This window comes from Macaca nemestrina, chromosome 8, assembly GCF_043159975.1.
Source record: "Macaca nemestrina isolate mMacNem1 chromosome 8, mMacNem.hap1, whole genome shotgun sequence".
Classification (NCBI taxonomy): domain Eukaryota; kingdom Metazoa; phylum Chordata; class Mammalia; order Primates; family Cercopithecidae; genus Macaca; species Macaca nemestrina.
This window is the reverse complement of record NC_092132.1, coordinates 142,700,312-142,720,699: the sequence shown is the minus strand read 5'-3', so window position 1 is coordinate 142,720,699 and position 20,388 is coordinate 142,700,312. Positions and strand designations below refer to the sequence as shown.

Genomic DNA, 20,388 nt, shown 5'->3' with positions numbered 1-20,388 from the left:
TATCTTTATACTTTAACTACAATATTAGTTTTGGCTTGCTCAGGCATGTCCCAGCTCACAGCTTATGTCCCTTCCTTATTTGGAAATGTTATTGCTTCTGTAAGCCTTTACATAAGCAACTTCCTCTTTTCCTTTGTTCCACATTGTCTTTACCTATTTAGGAAAGTTTTAGATTGTTAGTCAGTCAGACTAAGCTTAGACTGTGAGGTCCAACTCCAGCCAATGGAGACAGGACACAGCAATAGGGACTTTACATGTAAGAGGTGAATATTCCTGTGTCTCTTTGTTCAGTGTGCTCTCGTGGCAGGATTGCTGATGGGCGGCACCCTTTCTGCAGAAAGTACTGAGAAAACTTTTTGTCTGAATGCCGATTCTTCTTTGTGGCACTGAGGAGTAAGCATTTATTTCCAACAGTTTGGGGGCTCATCCAGGGTCACCCATTCTCCTCTGGGGCAGGGTCTCTGATCTTTCCCCCAGGGGAGGTGCCCCAGTGCCTTGCTGAGGTGGCCTCAGGGGTTGGGAATCAGAACTCACCTGTTGTAATGAATAAACCTAGACTCTCAGCAACCCAGGAAAGGATGGACAGGCTTGCACTGCTGTGGCAACCAGGTAAACTCTGTGCACAGAACAAGGTAAGAAATGTCACAAGGGCATGATAAAGTACTTCCTTGGTGGTCCAGATATTCTGGAAGTTGAAAGTGTGTGTGAATTGTCGCAAGCCATGTGGTGTTGTTTGTGTGGATGGTGGCAAGTCCTGCTGGATGGAGTGGGTGCGTCCTACCTGTGGTTCCATGGCCGCCTCATAAGTTTAGGGTGGATCCCACCGTGGGGTTTATATTGGCATGCCAATGCTAAGAGGAGCCTAAATTCCCATGAGGGAAGCAGTCACGTAGGACAAAGTGAGTGAAGAGTGTAAGAAACCTCTGGGGGTGGGGGAAGAGGAGTTAAGATCCTTCCCAGGGAAAATGAAACCTCTAGTGTGTGAGGTTAAGAATTTAAACAAGCCAGGGAAAAACAGGATAGACAAGAAGTCTCCAGAATTAAGAAGTTGAGTGTACCCAGCATTCAATATGGGAAATGTTTCTAGTAAATCGGGAGTGAAGAAAGATGCAAGTGATCAGATTCCCCCTGGTTGTTCTTGAGGGCTTACGTTAAAGATTGGAAAGATAACGAAATAACTAAATTCAAAAAGAAGCAGTAGATGGTTAAGTAGTGTTGCTTCATTTGGACTAAAGAGCCAATCCCCAAGCCAGCAGTTTTTTGGCCAAAATTTGGGTCAGATGAAGATTGGGTCTGTCAACTTTTAATAATGTATGTTAATGACAAGAGTCCTGTATCACAAGAAGAAATTGATTATGCTCTATGCTGGTGGCAAGAACCTGTTCTTTACCCTCTGAAAACAGGTGAAGGGGGAGGGGAGAGCAAGAAAGAGTCAGAGATTGCTTCATCCGATAAGAAATGGGACCCTCTAGACTACCTTCCCCCGTTTCTTAGTAACCCACCACCACCTCCCCAGGCAGCTGCTGCTGCCCTGGACTCCCTTCCGGACCTGATCCCAGACCTGACTGCCACTCCAGGCCCTTCCATGTTATTTCCCCCCTACCATATAACCCAGATTCTTGGGAATTCCAGGAATCTGGGCATTCTAAATATCCTTCTTTAAAGAAAGGACTTCAGTGGGAGATAGAGCAATGTAAAAAGGATATTCAGAATCCTCACTTTCCTCCCCCACTAAGGAGTCAACTTCAGCGTTCTTTCCTTTGAGGGAAGTTCCTCAGTGAGGGGGACATTGACTTTGTAAATGCTCAATGTCCATTCTGGGTATCCTCTTTTCAGGGGAAGAAAGAAATATAATCCACAGAGCTGCTATGGCAATTTGGGAATGTGAACATCCTCCAGGACAAAATATTCTGGCAGCAGATTACAAATTCCCCGCTCAGGATGCGCAGTGGGATAACAATAATGCCGCCCACTGAGATAATATGAAAGATTTAAGGGAAATAATAATTAGGGGGATTCGGGAATCAGCACCCCAAACCCAAAATCTTTCCAAGGTATTTAACATACAACAAGAAAAGGATGAAGGACCTATGAGATTCTTAGATAGACTAAGAGAACAAATGAGAAAATATGCAGATTTAGACCCAGAAAGCCCCTTTGGGCAAGGAATGTTAAAACTGCACTTTGTTACTAAGAGTTGGCCAGACATTGCTAAGAAGTTACAAAAATTAGAGAATGGGAAGAATAAGTCAATAGAGGAACTGTTAGGAGAAGCTCAGAAGGTATATGTGAGGAGAGATGAGGAAAGGCAAAGGCAGAAAGCGAAAATCTTTTGACAGAATTCACCAGGACAGATGATGTAGGGGGCTAAGTCTAGACCCGCGCCTGTAAGATTTTCTAGAGGAGGCAAGAGGAGAAAGTTTGGTAATTCAGGCATGCAGAGATAAAGAAGGCAAGGTCAGTATTTTAGAGGAGAAGGTAAAGGTAAGTGCCATAGGGGCTGTGGATGTGAAAATAAAGAGGAGAAGAAAAAGTACCCTGGGCTTGGAAGAGAGGGGTGGCAAGACAGATGTTACAGATGTGGGAGACCAGGTCATTTTAAGAGGGAATGTCCTGAATTGGAAAAAGCAGAGGAAGCTCTCCCACTTGTGACTACTTATTGCTCTGCTATTGAGTTGTAAGAATTCTTCATAAGTTTTGGACATTAACCCCTTATCAGATACGTGGTTTTCAAACGTTTTTTCCCAGTTCCTAAGTTGCCTTTTCACTTTTTGACTGTTTCCTTTGCTGTGCAGAAGGTTTTCAGTTTGATGTAGTCCCATTTATTTATTTTTGCTTTTGTAGTCTGAGCTTTTGGTGTGATATTCAAAAAATCATTGTCAAGGCCAATGTCAAAGAGATTTTCCCCTATTTTTTTCTCATAGTTTTATGATTTCAAGTCCTAAATTTAGGCCTTTTATCCATTTTGAGTTCATTTTTGTGTATGATATAAGGTAAGGTTTCAGTTTCATTCTTTTTCATGTGGAAATACAGTTTTCTCAGACCCATTTATTAAAGAGACTATCCTTTTTCCATTGTGCCCCTTTGATATTCTTGTCAAAAACTAGTTGACCATATATGTCTGGATCAATTTCTGATCTCTCTATTCTGTTTCATTGCTCTGTGATTCTGGTTTTATGCCACTACCATACTCTTTTTGATTACTATAGCCTTGTAATATAATTTAAAATCAGGAAGTATGAAGGCTCCAAATTCATCTTTTCTTTTTTCTTTTTCAATACTGCTTTGACTATTTGAAGGGTTTTTTTGTGGTTCCATATGAATTTTAGGATTGTTTTTTCTATTTCTGTGAATAATGCCATTGGAATTTTGATAGAGATTGCATTAAATCTGTGTATCACTTTTGGTAGTGTGGACATTTCAACAATATTAATTCTTCTGATCCATGAACATGGTATATCTTTGCATTTAATTATGTCCTCTTCAATTTCTTGCATTTAATGTTTTATAGTTTTCAGTATACAAATCTTTCACCTCATTGGTTAAGTTTATTCCTAATTTTTTATGCCATTGTAAGTTGGATTGTTTTCTTGATTTTTTATTTTCACCTAGATTGTTATTTGTGTGTAGAAATGCTACTGGTTTTTGTATGTAGATCTTCTATCCTGCAACTTTACTGAATTCATTTTAGTTCTTTTTTTTTGGCAGAATTCTTGGGATTTTCTACAAACAAGATTATGTCATCTGTAAATAGAGATAATTTTACTTCTTCCTTTTTTATTTGGATGCCTTTTATTTCTTTTTCTTGTCTGATTACTCTTGCTAGTACCTCCAATACAATGATGAATATGAAGTGGTAGAAGTGGGTGTATTTGCCTACTACTGGATCTTAATGGAAAAACGTTTAGTTGTTCCCCATTGCTTATTATATTAGCTGTGAGTTTTTCATAAATGGCCTTTATTATGTTGAGGAACTTTTCTTTTATACCCAAGCTGTTAAGAGTTTTTTTCAAGAAAAGATGCTGGACTTTGTCAAATGCTTTTTCTGTGTCAATTTAGATGTGGTTTTTATCCTTCATTCTGTTAATGTGACATATCACAATGATTTATTTGTATATGCCAAACCAGCCTTGGATGCCAGGGATAAATCCTACTTGGTCACATTGCATAATCTTTTGAATGTATTGTTGAATTCAGTCTGCAATACTTTATTGAGAATTGAATTACTATTCATCAGCAATATTGGTCTGTACTTTTTCTTTTCTTGTGGTATCTTTGTCAAGCTTCAGTATCAAGGTGATGCTGGCCTCATAAAATGTATTTAGAAGTATTCCCTCTAGCTTTATTTATTTTACTTTTTTGGAAGAATTTAAGAAGTATTGGTAATAATTGTTCTTTGAATGTTTGGCAGAATTCAACTGTGAAGCCATCTGGTCCTGGGGTTTTCTTCGTTGGAAGGTTTTTAATTACTTCTTCAATCTCTTTATTTGTTATTGGTCTGTTTAACCTTTTTATTTCTTCCTGATTCAATATTGAATCTAGGAATTTATCCATTTTCTCTCTGTCATCCAATTTGTTGGCATATAATTGTTCATAATAGTCCCTTATGATCTTTTTTATTTCTGAGACATCTGTTACAATGTCCCCACTTTCATTTCTGATTTTATTTATTTGAGTCTTCACTCCTTATTTTCTTAGTCTATCTAGGGGTTTGTTGGTTTTGCCTGTTTTTTTCAAAGAAGCAATTCTCAGTTCTATTGACTTTTTTTCCTTATGTGGCTTTTCTATTATTTTATTTATTTTTGTTCTAATGATGGTCTTCTTCCTCTTCCACTACTAGTTCTTCTTCTTCTTCTTCTTCTTCTTCTTCTTCTTCTTCTTCTTCTTCTTCTTCTTCTTCTTCTTCTTCCTCTTCCTCTTCCTCTTCCTCTTCTTCTCCTTCTCTTCCTCCTCCTCCTCCTCCTCCTTCTCTTCTTCCCCTTCTTCTCTTTTGAAACAGGGCCTCACTCTGTCACTCAGGCTAGACTGCAGTGGATCAATCATAGCTTACTGCAGACTCAAACTCCTAGGCTCAAACAGTCTTTCAGCTTTGGCCTCCCAAAGTTCTGGAATTACGGGCATAAGCCACAACACTGGTTTTGTCCTTTTTCTACTTTCTTGAGTTATATAATGTTACACTATTTATTTGGGATCTTTCTCTCTCCTTTTTTTTTTTTTTTTTTTTTTTTTTTTTTTGAGACAGAATCTTGCTCTGTCGCCCAGGCTGGAGTACAGTGGTGCAATCTCGGCTCACTGTAAGCTCCACCTCCCGGGTTCATGCCACTCTCCTGCCTCAGCCTCCCGAGTAGCTGGGACTACAGGCGCCTGTCACCACGCCTGGCTAATTTGTTATATTTTTAGTAGAGACGGGGTTTGACCATGTTAGCCAGGATGGTCTCGATCTTCTGACCTCGTGATCTGCCTGCCTTGGCCTCCCAAACTGCTGGGATTACAGGTGTGAGCCACAGCGCCCGGCTTTTTCTCTCTTTTTAAACAAAGGCATTTATTGTTATAAAATTTCCTCTTAGAACTACTTTTTTTGCATCTTATACATTTTGATATATTGTGTTTCTATTGTAATTTTTCTCAAGATAATTTTTTAATTTCTGTGATTTTTTTCTTTAACTACTGGTTATTGTGGGAGCATGTTGTTTTATTCTCACATATCTGTGATTTTTGCAAAATTCCTCATGTTATTGTGTTCTAATTTCACACTGTTGTGGTTGGAAACAATACTAGATATGATTTCAATTTTCCTGAATTTGATAAGACTTGTTTTATGGCCCAACATATGGTCTATCCTAGAAAATGTTCCCTATGTGTTAGAGAAGAATGCTGCTGTTATATGCAAAGTTCAATATATGCCTTTTAGTTCCATGTGGTCTAAAGTTTAATTCCAGTTCAGTATTTCTTTATTAATTTTCTGTCTGGTTGATCAATCACATTGTTGAAAATGAGGTGTTGAAGTCTCCTACTATAATTATATTTCTATCTATTTCTTCTTTTATGTTCATTAATATTTGCCTTTTATATTTAGATACTATAATGTTTGTAAATATGTATTTATAAGTGTTATGTCCTCTTGATAAATTACCCCCTTTATTATTAAATGATCCCCTTCTTTGTCTCTTGTAACCATTTTTGACTTGGAGTCTATTTTGTCTCATATAAATATTGCCACCTCTGCTCTCTTTTGGTTATTATTTACATGGAATATCTTCTTCCATTCCTTCACCTTCAGCTTATGCATGCCCTTAAAGCTAAAATGGATTTTTTGTAAGCAGGTATAAAATCTTTATTCAAAGAAAAACTCAAGATATACAACAAATAAACAGATATACCAAATATAGTGTGTATACCTAAAAGTGAGATATTGGGAAAGTGGGTAATTAGAGTAGGGCTAGAGATGAAGGGAAAAACTAAAATAATGCAGACCAATGTAAAAATGTATCATTAATTAGACATATGATCATCTCACTTCTCTGCACTTAAGAACTAACAGGAAAAGAAACTATGAGTCATGGAGAGATAGAGAGAGGACTTACCTGAGAGGTGAGTATGGTGACTAAGAAGATGAATAAAAGTGACGAATGCTTGGAACAGCTGATTTGGGTCAAGTACAAGCATTACCAGGGAGCCCTGAGAGCTAGTATGAATTAATTGTGGCCCCAATCTGCATAGTTGTGGACTTTCCTGGAGAAGCACTGGGCTGCCTGGTACAGGAATGAGGATGGAAAATGCTTGGGGATATCCAGAATGGGGAGGTCAACTGAGTCTGGGAGCTGGACCTGTTGAGATACAGATAAGAGAGTGAAGAATTGATCAGGGAGTGTGGAGAGAACCTGTGATGGTGTCTGGTCCTTATTGGGCAAAAGTCTGCCCCAGCATGAAGAATGGCAAAGTAGCTCATCCTAAGAGCTTTGGTCCAAATAACCTCCCAAGCTAGGTGGGTAGAAATGAAGTCTATTATAAAATACACTGAAGCTGGGTCAACAAAGTGAATTTGAAATATTCACCAAATCAAGAAAAGTGGGGTCTGAGAATTCTGAAAGCAAGGTCACCAAAACCATTAGTCTAGAAACACAAAGATTCTGGTCAAGCACAGTAGATCTTGGTGGGATTTCAATAGGAATCGATCAGGCCCAGGACTGCAGTGACTCACAAGTGGGTAACAACTCACTAGTGTTTTTGTTTAACTAAACAAAGTAGTTTTAACTAAACAAAGTAGGTGTGTGCTGGGGGATGAGGAGATGGTGTGAAGGGAGAAAGGAAAATTCTAGGAGGCTAAGGATACTCATGGGAGATTCTTTTTTGCAAGGGGAAGGCAAGCTGATGTAATTAAATAGGTTGTTCTCTTTCTAGATTTTCATATACTGAAAGGGAAGTGATAGAGCTAAACAACCTGATTAGCTGAGGAATATGTCAACTCCTGGATCTAGAGCTATAGTATAAATTATCTAGTTCTTGAAATTCAAAATGAGGTCTGGTCAATGGACAAATCAACTCTTTCTTGTGATTTTAGAATAATGCATGTCCTCAAAGCATCACTCTATTTATCTTTCCTTGCAGATCTTTTAAATGTTGTAGTAAAAGTAGAGACATCAAGGTAGGGTGAACCTCTAGACTATCTGAAGATTTCTGCTTCTGTCGATAGCAAAAAGATTATTCAGTCATATGGTTTGTATCTGTGTCCCCACCTGAATCTCATGTTGAATTATCATCCCCAGTATTGGAGGTGGGGTCTGGCGGGAGGTGATTTGATCATGTGAGCAGATTTCCCCCTTTAGTGCTGTTCTCATGGTAGGGTTCTCATGAGATCCAGTTGTTCAAAAGAGTGTGTGACACCTCCCTTACTCTCTTCCTCCTACTCTTGCCATGTGAAGTGCTCACTCCCCATTTGCCTTCTGCCATGTTTGTAAGTTTCATGAGGCCTCCCCAGAAGCCCACCATATGCCAACATCATGCTTCCTGTACAGCCTGTGGAACCATGAGCCAATTAACCCATTTTCTTTATACATTACCCGGTCCCAGGTATTTTTTTATAGCAATATGAGAACAAACTAATACACTCAGTTTACTGGAGACTGCAGAAGTCCTCTGTCTGCCTGTTTATCCATCCATTGATCTATTCATCCATCCATCCATCCATCCATTTAACCAGCACTTTCTATATACATGGTGCTGTTTTTAGCAGTTTATAAATATTAACTCATTGAATCTTTCTCATAACTGCATGCGGTATGTATTGTCATTATCCAGATTTTATAGATGGGAAGCTGAAACAGAGAGAGATTAAGGGCCTTTTCCAAAACACACAGCCAGTAAGCAGTGAGTCAGGACCCGAACCCAGGCAGTGAAGCGGCAGTGTTCATGCTCTTAACCAGCACACCATTGGCCATCCTTGGTGACTTTGAAATCCGTCCAGGAAGTTATTCAACCCCTAGCATCATTGTTCTTCCCAGTAGCTCCTGAGGGCCCTGGGACACTGTGCTTGCCTATAGGCAAGGCAGCTGGTAGGAGAGGCCCTTTTGTGGATTGCAGTTACTCTGTCTTTAGTTCCCACTTTTTCTCTTTTTATCTCCTTCTCTTCCCATCTGCTCCTCTTGTGTGAACAGATGTGAGTTTCCTCCTTGACTCTCCAGGCCATGAGTTGGAACACGTTGTTCTTAGGTGATCATTTCAGAGATGAAAGTGTACTGTACAAGGGTGATGGAGCCAAGCTATGAGTTCTTCCTCACTCTCTTACCTGCTCATCAGCAGCTCCCTCTCCCTGTCTGCAGCCTCAGCTGAAACCTCCGCACCTGTATACCCCTAAACGTCTGCCATCCCCACTCCTGCAGCAGGCAGCCCAGCGCTTCTTTGGAAAACTCCACCACTGTGTAGGCTGGGGTCACAAATAAAAGACTTGCTTTTCTGAAATCTGAATGGTCATCTTTAAAAACCGTTTGTATCTCTCATCCTAAAGTATATCTGTATGTAGTCAGGGCAGACTTCCATCTGACCAATTTAAGAATTTTTATCCTTGACTGAAACCAACCAGTAACCCAAATGTGTGTGTGTGCATGTGTGTGTGTTTGTGTGGTGTGTGTTTGTGTGTGTGTGTATTTTCCTATCTTTTAATGTAACTATGACTTTATTCCTGTGTTAAATGGTTTCTACTGAGTGTGAAGTTGAAACAAAGGGCTTTTAAACTTGCAGAGCTCCAGAAGAGTCACTAGTGCATTAACTGAAAATGCAAATGAACAGGCCTGCACCCTGGGGACCACAAAGGTCGTCTGACCAAAGATGAAACTGATTTCCTATTTTTATGCATGCTAATAAATCAGCGGGGAGAAAACATCCCCCCAGAGCAGATTGGCCCTATCAGTTTTTCAGGTGGCATTTAGGCATTTGCTAAATAGCTCCCTTAGCATCTTCATCAAAAATCTCCAATGATAAAAATAATAGAAACTGGCCAGGCACGGTGGCTGACATCTGTAATCTCAGCACTTTGGGAGGCTGAGGCAGGTGGATCACGAGGTCAGGAGATCGAGACTATCCTGGCTAACACGGTGAAACCCCATCTTTACTAAAAATACAAAAATATAGCCGGGCGTGGTGACAGGCGCCTGTAGTACCAGCTACTCATGAGGCTGAGGCATGAGAATGGCGTGAACCCGGGAGGTGGAGCCGAGATCGCGCCACTGCACTCCAGCCTGGGTGACAGAGCAAGACTCCGTCTCAAAAAAAAAATAAATATAATAATAATAATAGCAACCTCCCCAGCTTAGTTATCTGCCTTTCTCATCCTCTCTTCTGGATAAAAAAGCATTTAAAAACTACAAGATTTGTGAAAATTCAGAATATGTTAGAACGGGTGTTTTTGTAGTAATAGCAAAAAACACAATTACTTTTGCACCAACCAAGTAGATATGAGAAAGTTTCAGCTGTTGAATCCAGTATTCTTGATGGTTATCAGTTGCTCTGTGTTCCTGCCTTTTGCAAGTTTTGCTGGGCAAGTGTAATTCTTTCTTAAAGGAAACATTTATTCTCCCAGATGTCACCGTGGCCTCAAAACAGAGGCAGATAAACTTAATCAAGAACTATTTAATAATGACTCTGTGTTCCAGCACGTCTCGACTGTGACACAGCTCCTCAAACCATTTATAATTTTGGGATGGTTACAAGTCTATTTCACATCAAACAATTAGAATAATTTAACCAGGGTTATAACCAAATGCTCAGTGATGTGATTCAGACTCAGTGCAGTGTGAGTTCCAGAAGGATGAGAAGGGTCAGAGAAGACTGAAATAGTTGGGGAGGAATTTGTAGGTAAGTGAAACTGATGCTGGGTCTTGAGGATGGAGATGGTTTGAAAGGCAGACAGGAGCATTTCCTCTGAGCCATGTTTAGGATTCTCTAAAAAAGAAGGAGCACTTTGGTGCTTTGGAGACAATCAGAAGACAAAGACGAGGCTGCTTGGAACAGAGGAGTTAGGAGGGGAAGTAGCAGTATGTTAACCAAAATGGTGATACTTTGTTTTCTAAACCAGAAATCTAGGAATGTGTTGGAATGCATACAATTGAAAGAATAGACTATAGGGGGAATATTTGAAATTGAGATTGTCAAAGAAAATCTGAGATGTGTGTTTCTGCCACTACAGAGGACCTGAGTCAATCCAACATGGTGGCCAAGCTAGAGAGAATCCTTATAGGAGTGCCAGGTACGACTCTTACAGGATCGTCCATCATTATGAGAACAGTATTTTACAAAGATTTTGAATCAGGGTGCTTTTACCAAGGTTGCAAATATTCTCTGAAGATGTGGCTTGCTGGGTGCAGTGGCTCATGCCTGTAATCCCAGCACTTTGAAAACCCGAGGCAGGTAGATTACTTCGGCTCAGGAGTTCGAGACCAGCCTAGCCAACATGAAGAAACCCTGTCTCTATTAAAAATACAAAACTTAGCCGGGTGTGGTGGCGTGCACCTGTAGTCCCAGCCACACGGGAGGCTGAAGCATGAGAATATCTTGAATCTGGGAGGCAGAAGTTGTAGTGAGCCAAGATCATGCCACTGCACTCCAGCCTGGGTGACAGAGGTTGTAGAGAGCTGAGATCATGCCACTGCACTCCAGCCTGGGTGACAGAGTGAGACTGCCTCAAAAAAAAAAAAAAATTAAAAAGAAGATGTTAATTGGTCTCTCACTAGAGGAGCTTGATAAATATTTCTCTTCTAGGTCTGTAGGTTTGTTCAAGCACAGGGATCTTGTCAGTTCTGTTAACCATTGTATCCCCAACACCTAACAGTACTTGGCACAAAGTAGACTTAATGCTGAAAAGTCTGGGAAAGGTATTGAGGATAGACAAGGAGGAAGATCCACCGCAGGTAATACAGGCATATGATAAGTTAAAAACAGGGTGTTCTTATCCACCAAGAAAACTTGATTTGCTTAACGATTTTGACTTTAGTGAGTGGCTAAATAGTAGAGAATAAATGGAGAGAAACTTACTGTATTCTAGAGCATATTTGAATGGCTTTGAATCATGGAGCCGAATAAGACAATTGGAGATTGAAAGCTGCAGGTCAGAGAGGCAGAGCCGTCCCTGTTTTCCTGTGCTTTTGCAGGAAGTGCATTTTATAGAAAAGTCAGAGAGGAACTGAAGGGAAACAGAGAGCTCTGAGCTGGTGAATTCACAGCAGCCTGGAGAAGCATTCCAGCTGCCTCTGAAGCTCGCTCTTCACACCCAAGGGCTGCCCCTTGGGACCCTGAAGTCACTGTCCCAGCTGGTCACAAGGCCGGGGAGGCCTCACTGATGAGGACGGCACCACGGGCCCGAGTCTAGAATGGTAAGAGGTTCTCAAGTCTTTGATTAAGACAATTATTGGTTGTTTGAGTTTAAAACCAGTCTTTTCCTTTCTTCTTCTTAATTGAAAAAGCATGTATAGACTTTTTCAAAGCTTGTTCGTGCTTTCAGAGCATTCATTTGATTCTCTAAAACTTTCCTTTAGATCTTCTCCAGATCCTTTGGCTAAACTTACTAGTACATTTGACCAATCCCAAGAGCCAGTGGTGTGCATGCATGCTGGGATTTAGAGAGCCCGTCTGAAACTGCACGCTGGCACTGTGTGGGCTTTCAAAGGTTCCGCTCCAGTGGCAGAAAGCTCTCGGCCAAATGTATGTGCACGGAACAAAAGTCAGGGGCAGTGAGAATGAAAATTGGCCTCAATCACACTTTGAATATTGCTGTCATATGAGGATTCTAGCAGCCACGGAAAGTCTGAGATTCACTCTCTGCTGCACACTGGGGCCCGGCATCCGTTAAGGATTGTGGGCATTCTGAAAGCTCTCATTCTGAAAGCTTCAAGGGTATTTTTAGATGAGGCTTGTTCCTACAAATGAGGAAGTCTAGCAGATGGCTCTTCCGGCTGGAGTCTTTTTTTTCCAGCTTTCTACCAACATAGTATGGAGACCACTCTGGCAAGACCTCTCTCTCTAAGGACAATGGAGGGAAAAGCTATTCTCAAAACACTGGGCAGCAGCTGCAGGGCTGGGGCTCCGAGGACGCTGTGCCACTGGCCTGTACATTTCACCCTGCCCGCCTGGACTGTATGTCATCAACAGTGGGAGGCAGAAAGGAAGTTTGAGGTTAAGCACAAGACGGCTTTTATCACACCACGTGAGCGAAGACATCTGTGGAGACTGTACTCTCACTGTAGCTGATAAGAATGTTATTCACCAACCAGAGACAAAAGACTGGAGTATGAGGTTTTTGTCCGTGGAAGTATTTTGCAGATGCTTTGCACCAGTTTTGTGAAAGACAGATCAAAGTATTATTAATGAGGGAAAAGTGCCTTTAAAAAAACGAAGTAGCCTTGCTATACCGTGTTGAGTACACTCATTGTCATTTGGCTTCACGTCTGATAGAACAATCCATTAGGGCTCAGAGAAGTCACCTTTGCAATAGTAAGCCTTTTCCAGGGATTCTTAAGAAGTCTGTTTTACACGCAGTGTAAAGACACAAAAACAACTTGATTGTAAGTCTGTGCTTTGATGGCAAGCTTCCTTTTCATTTTTAAATTTGATGTGGTTTTGCTCATGCCCTCATTAAAGTGGCAGTTCTCAAAAAGTACAGATTGTACAGGTTTCCAGGGCAGATGCTTTTTAATGCAGTTCATAGGAAAGAGTCATCCGTTGTAAGGTTTTATTTTATTTTATTTTATTTTATTTTTGAGACAGAGTCTCACTCTGTCACCCAGGCTGGAGTGCAGTGGCATCATCTCAGCTCACTGCAACCTCCACCTCCTGGATTCAAGTGATTCTCCTGCCTTAGTCTCCTGAGTAGCTGGGACTACAGACATGCACCACCATGCCCAGCTAAGTTTTTGGTTTGTTTTTAGTGGAGATGGGGTTTTACCATGTTGGCCAGGGTGGTCTTGAACTCCTGGCCTCAAGTGATCCACCTGCCTCTGCCTCCCAAAATGCTGGGATTACAGGTGTGAGCCATTGTGTCCAGCCTTAAGATTTTGCTATTAAGCAAAAGGGTCACCTACATGTGTATTAGAAGACATGTTATATCCCCATTTACAACAGAGCATTCCAAATGCCTACTGATTTCTGATTTTCTTTTTCTTTCTTTCTTTCTTTTTTTCTTTTTTTATAGAGACAGGGTCTCACTATGTTGCTTAGGCTGGTCTCAAACTTCCAGGCTCAAGTGATCCTCCCACCTCAGCCTCCTAACGTGCTGGGATTACAGGCTTGGGCCACCATGCCTGGTCACCTATTGGATTTTAGTGACCTGGCAGGATACCTGGATTTCTCGAGCCTTTCCAGTAAAGAAGCAGCGGTTAGATCCCAAAAGTCATGAAAATTCCACTTGTGGCTTAGAAACTAAGATTTACCAAAGTCCACTTTGGGAGGCTCCCTTCCTCCCTAATACACACACACACACACACACACACACACACACACACACACACACACACCCTGCGGATAATTTATCCTGTAATTACAGGGATAGACTAATTTTGTCTGCATTCACTTGATGAGAGTTTTGACAGCGGTGACTTCTGCCTCATAATAACTATAGACAGAAGCGTTAACTCCCAAGTCTTAAAAGAGTAGTTAGGTCTATGATGCAACTGTTTCCAGCCACAGCGGTGCTCTGTAGTGAAACCAACCCTCGTTGAGACTACCTGTTCCCACTCAGGGGTCTGATGGAAATCCCACTGTGTTATTTTGTGTGTTCCTTGCCTCCCAGAGGCACAACAACAGATCAACAGGAGCAGTCACCCCCTGCCCTCATTCAGGCCCTGTGATTTGCTTTCTCACTAGAAATTTTCATTTTTAGTGTATCAAATATTCCAAGCATGCAATGAAGTTCAGATAATAATTTAACTGACCTGCAGGTGTTCCCTGAGATTTTTCAAATATTAACATTTTGCCATTTGCTTCAGAATTTTTAAAAATAAACTATTACTGCTACTGTGGAAGATCCCTCCCTATCCAATTCCCATTTCAACCTCCCATTGCTACCCAGAGCAATCACTGTCTTGAAGTTGATGAGTACTATTTACATTTTATTACATGCTCCATAAAATCTGTATGTATCCTTACATGTTTTTAATCTGTATACAAATGGCATCACACTTTACTTGAGCCTTTTAAAAGTAAATTACTTTTAATACTCAGCATTTTAAGATATTCTTTCATATTGCTACCCTAAAATCCAGTTCATTTTTTTTGACTGCTATAAAGCATCCCACTAAAAGACTATACCACAATGTGTTCATTCTTTTGTTGAAGCACAGTTTAACAGTTTACAAGGTTATTTGCTATTTGTAACGTTGTGAACACCTTTCTCCACTTATAAGAGTTTCTCTTGCTCTGTACTGCACAGTGTGGTAGCCACTAGTTTAAAATGTGGTTAGTCAGAATTGCAATGTGTGTAAATATAAAATGCATGCCACATTTTAAAGACTTAGAATGAAAAAAATATATGGAATATCTCATTAATAATTGATATAGGTTATACTGATTACAGATTAAAATGACAATATTTTGAATACATGATGTTAAAATATATTACTAAAATTATTTTTTCCCATTTATTTTATATTTTTTAAATGTGGCTACTAGAAAATTTTAAATTATATATATGACTTGCATTATAATTCTACTGGACAAGGCTGGTCAAGACCAACCAGTAACTGATTGCCCACATGCCAGCCATCTGTTTTTGTAAATAAAGCTTTATTAGAAAACATGCCACTAATTTCTTTTTTTTTTTTTTTTTTTTTTTTTTTTGAGACAGAGTCTCGCTTTGTCGCCCAGGCTGGGGTGCAGTGGCTGGATCTCAGCTCACTGCAAGCTCCGCCTCCCAGGTTTACGCCATTCTCCTGCCTCAGCCTCCCAAGTAGCTGGGACTACAGGCGTCCGCCACCTCACCCGGCTAGTTTTTTGTATTTTTTAGTAGAGACGGGGTTTCACCGTGTTAGCCAGGATGGTCTCGATCTCCTGACCTCGTGATTCGCCCGTCTCAGCCTCCCAAAGTGCTGGGATTACAGGCTTGAGCCACCGCGCCTGGCCTCATGCCACTAATTTCTATGGTGGCTTTCCAGCTACAACAGCAGAGTTCTGTAGTTGCAACAGAGTCCTTATGGTTCATGAGCCTAAAATATTTACCATCTGGCCCTTTAAGGAAAAGGTTGTTGACTCATATTCTAGAGCAGTAATTTTTAACCTTTTTTAAAAACCATGACCAACAGTAAGAAATATATTTAATATCATGACCCAACAAACACACACATCTGAAACAAAAGTTTTACAAAACGAAGTTTCACAAATCCTTTCTATATATTTTCATATTTTCTGTTCTGTTCTATTTTGTTAAAATAAACTGCTGGTCAATAAACTGCTAGTGACCCACTCAAGTGACTTAGCCATTCATTCATTCCTAGTTATTTAAGTGACATTGCTCAAGAATATATTTACCCAAAAACAGAGTGATTGGATTATGGGAATGTGTGTATTTAACTTCGCAAGATTCATCACATTGTCGTCCTTTGTGGGAGCTTACCAATCTACAGTCTCACAAACAGTGTGAGAGAGTTCCTAGTTCCCTAGATGTTTAACAAAATCTGATGTTGCCAGTCCGATCTGATGGGTATGAAATGAAATCCTGTTTTATTTATAATCTGATCATTCATAAATTTAATCATCTTTTCATGTGTTGAGTGGCCTTTCATGTTTCATTTGTGAGTTGCCTGTTCATTTCCACTTTAAATATGGGGTCATTTGTCTGTTTCTTAGATTTATAGGCACTCTTTTTCTATTCTGCATACCAATACTTTATTAGTTATGTGGGTTGCAAAGATGTGAGTTGGCCACTCCAAGGTTTGTTTTTTTTTGTTTTGGTTTGGTTTTTTTCACTTTTTAACGGTGCCTTTTATGTTATCAGGCAGAAGTTTTAAGTTTTAAAGTAGTCAGATTTATCTTTTTCTTTATATTGCTGTTTTTAGCCCTTATTTTAAAAGTTATTTCCTACCCCAAGTTCATAAAGTTTTCTCTGTTATTTTTTCTGATGAATTTAAAATTTAATGGGTGTTTCTTTTCTGTTGAAAATTCATGTTTCTCTATGGTATGAGATATGGCTCTACTTTCTTTCTTCACATCATAAATAGCTGGTGTGAGTACCATGAATTGACTTGTTAATCCTCCAGTCTGTTTCTTGGGTCTCTGTCTTGAAAATGTTGGTCCTAGGTTTATCAGAACCAGATCTTTACTGATCTCACTTATACAGCAACTGGTCCTTGATGGTTTTATAGGCAAGTTTTTGCAATCTTCCAGAGAACACATAATGCTTATCTTATAAAAATTACGTGAGATAAGGCCCGGTGCAGTGGCTCACGCCTGTAATCCCAGCGCTTTGGGAGGTGTAAGCTGGCGGATCATGATGTCAAGAGATCGAGACCATCCTGGCTAACATAGTGAAACTCTGTCTCTACTGAAAATACAAAAAATTAGCTGGGCGCGGTGGCGGGCGCCTGTAGTCCCAGCTATTCGGGAGACTGAGGTAGGAGAATGGTGTGAACCCAGGAGACGGAGCTTGCAGTGAGCTGAGATCCGGCCACTGCACTCCAGCCTGGGCAACAGAGTGAGACTCCATCTCAAAAAAAAAAAAGAAAAACCTACATGAGATAATTGAAAAAGTGAAAGTTACTCAATTCATTTTATAATTCTTTTTTTTTTTTTTTTTTTTTTAGACACAGTTTCACTCTGTCACCCAGGCTGGAGTGCAGTGGCTCCATCTTGGCTCACTGCAACCTCCGCCTCCCGGGTTCAAGCGATTCTACTGCCTCAGTCTCCTGAGTAGCTGGGATTACAGGCACACACCACTATGCCCGGCTAAGTTTTTGTATGATTAGTAGAGATGGGGTTGGCCTGTTGAGCAGGCTGGTCTTGAACTCCTGCCGCCCAAATGATCTACCCGCCTTTGCCTCCCAAAGTGCTGGGATTACAGGAGGAAGCCACCGCACCCAGCTGTCATTTTATAATTCTAATTTAACCTTTATGTCCAAATTGGACAAGGACAGGACAAGAAAGAAAAATTATGGGCTAGCCTCTATTTGAATGTAAATGTAAAAATCCTAAACTAAATATTAATAAAACTGAATCCAGCAATGTGTAGTAAAATAAGTTCATACAACATGTGCAAGCATGGCTTAATTAAGAAAAGCTATTAACATAACTCATCACATTCACAGAGTAAAGGAGAAACATGATACAATTTTTTCCCCATAGATGTAGAAAAGACATTTCATAAACCCTAATAGCCAAAAATGAATTTGAAATACAAAACCTTAGAAAACTTGAAATAGACATAAACATCCTTAGCCTGATAAAGAACGTCTACTGAAACCTATAGTAAACATACACTTAGTATTGAAGTATCCCTTGTACTGCCTGTGTGTGGCATTCCCTCTGTATCTGGCACCTGAGAAGTGTTCTTTCTTTTAATCGTGGCTGTTACTTTAAATAAGAGTGTGTGTGTGTGTGTGTGTGCATATGTATATGAATATATATGCTCATACATACACATATCTATGTATTTTTTCGTTTTGTCTATTTACATCCATTTCATGAAGTTTGTGGAGTGGGAAGCTGGGCCAGCTCCGTAGCCATGGTGCTGGAGTTTCTCCCTTAGTGATTTTCTGTGCCTGAAGACCAAGAAACTCTAGAGACCACTTTGGAGGGGGCAACGTAGTGGGATAACCACAGAGCTGACTTCTCTCCTAGACTGAGGAGTTGTTATGCATGACTTCATATCCTGGCTTCCCTTGGAGAAAACTATTAGTGGTGGATCTGATGTGGATATAAGAATATTGTATGAAACTGTCTTTGATTTTATTTTGCCAGCAGGTTAGATAAAGATCAGCTACTGCCATAGCATTTCCTAAGGAACTGATATTTCCAAGATTCCCACAGTGACACTGAGATACAAAGGTGAAGATTAGTTGTAATGTTGCCATCGTAACGTTGCCGTCACTGTCACACTTTATTTGACAGCTTTAACACATTTTTAAAATGCAATTCTAAGGATTGGGAGTGGGGAGAAGGACGTGTTTTCTAAGGAGCACTTTTTGTGGTAACAAACAAACTTTAAACCCTCCTGTTAGTAAACAAGGGATTCCTGTGCCTATGAAAATTAAAACAAGGCCTGGCAATGTTGAACACAAAGAACAGCCAATAAATTCTTGACTGTAAGGTCATGTGCATGAAATAAGGCCATTCTGATGTCAAATCAATACTGTATTGTATATTTCCCATAGCAGATATTGAGATATGGATCTGCTGTAGTAGGAACAGGAATGTCATCAGGAAATATCAGTTCAGACAAATGTGGGTTTCCACCAACAGGGAAAGAGCTGGACCTGGTGTGATCTGTCTCCCTTCTTGATGAAAGTATCAGATCAGAAATGAATATTCATGTGGCCCTTGGAAAGTGAGAAGGAGAAATCAATAAGCTAAACGTCCAACCTAATAATAGAACTGTTTTCTCCAATGCGAGTGTTTTTCTCTTGAAGTTGGTATTTCTGTCCTTGATCTGTCGGTGATGCTATTTAGAGATGCAACAAAAGATTTCATAGAAAAGCAAAGGTTGGTTCCATTGTTCTGGAATAAGGGTTATGTCAACTTGGTTCTATCTAAGCATGTCACTGGAAGTCTGGTTCACATTTAAAGTTTTCCTTAATTCCAAGAAACAACCTAGACCCTTTGAAGCTTTAGCAAAAGAGTACCAGGTAAAAAAAGAAATCCCACTTGTAAAGGTCTAGTTTGCAATTCATTTGTCCTGGCATCTTGCAAAAACAACCCAATCTCTGTATATCTCTATACATTGGTGTGTATGATAATATCTTGATTTTTCTTTGTAGAGATTTTACACAGGATATAATAGGTGACAGAAATGTTTTGGCAGATGGGGTCAGAATGTGAAGGCAATTCCATCCATATAAGAATTTTGGTGCTTGTTTAAATTTAATAGACTCGCTTCTCCTAACCTCTCAGGAGTCTCAGGAAGTCTCCTGCCATTCTTGCACATAAGGACTCAGAAGAGAACCTCTACCTTCTCCCCAAAACCTTTTTTTTTTTTTTTTAAATAAACTTGCTGACATTGGCCAGTTTCAAGAGCATGGTAGATTCATGATCCATCAGCCTGGTTTCTGAATGGAAACTGAATGAGTTATTTGTATTGTTTGTTCCTACCTTTTCCAGGCACCTTTTAAAAATGAACAAGAGCAGCTCTGATTTGGAAAAAGTGAGCCAGGGCTCTGCAGAGAGCCTCAGTCCATCCTTCAGGGGTGTCCACGTCAGCTTCACCACCGGCTCCACGGACAGCCTGGCCTCAGACTCCAGGACCTGCAGCGATGGAGGTAACAAACTTGACCTTGACGGAGAGGCTTAGATTCTCCTGGACCTTCCAGACCAGTCGTGGGTTACTTGCAGGATTTGGAAGGGCTGAGCAAGGACTACTGTCTTGGTCCTGCTTTCTCAATGAAGCAGACTCTTCCAGGGAGCTGTTGAAGTAAATTATCTACTGAATATATGGCAAGCCAACCCATCCATATTGCCCTCTCCAAATTATAAGTGTGTGGACGTGGCAACATGGTGGGAGGAAGATGAGGTTGAAAGGCTCCTGTTCGCTTGGGTAATGAGCCATAATGAGCCATCTATGTACAGGCCTGCTTTCTACTTCTGTCCTCAGGATTAATCCTAAACCACACATTTCTCTCTCTCTCTCTCTCTCTCTCTCTCTCTTTCTCTCTCTCTCTCTTTTGCATCTACATGTGCATGCACGCAGATGTTTGCACAATG

At 40.3% G+C, this 20,388-nt stretch overlaps 1 protein-coding gene across 6 annotated transcripts in view; it reads left to right on the top strand.

Moving 5' to 3' along the window:
* Window positions 1-20,388, top strand: part of PRAG1 (PEAK1 related, kinase-activating pseudokinase 1) — a 103,593-nt gene that overhangs the window by 60,921 nt on the left and 22,284 nt on the right. For all 6 annotated transcript variants that reach the window (XM_071068638.1, XM_071068637.1, XM_071068636.1 and 3 more), the window contains one exon: window positions 19,789-19,946. In XM_071068638.1, the coding sequence (XP_070924739.1) occupies window positions 19,789-19,946 (158 nt within the window). The remainder of the gene's footprint in view (window positions 1-19,788; window positions 19,947-20,388) is intronic.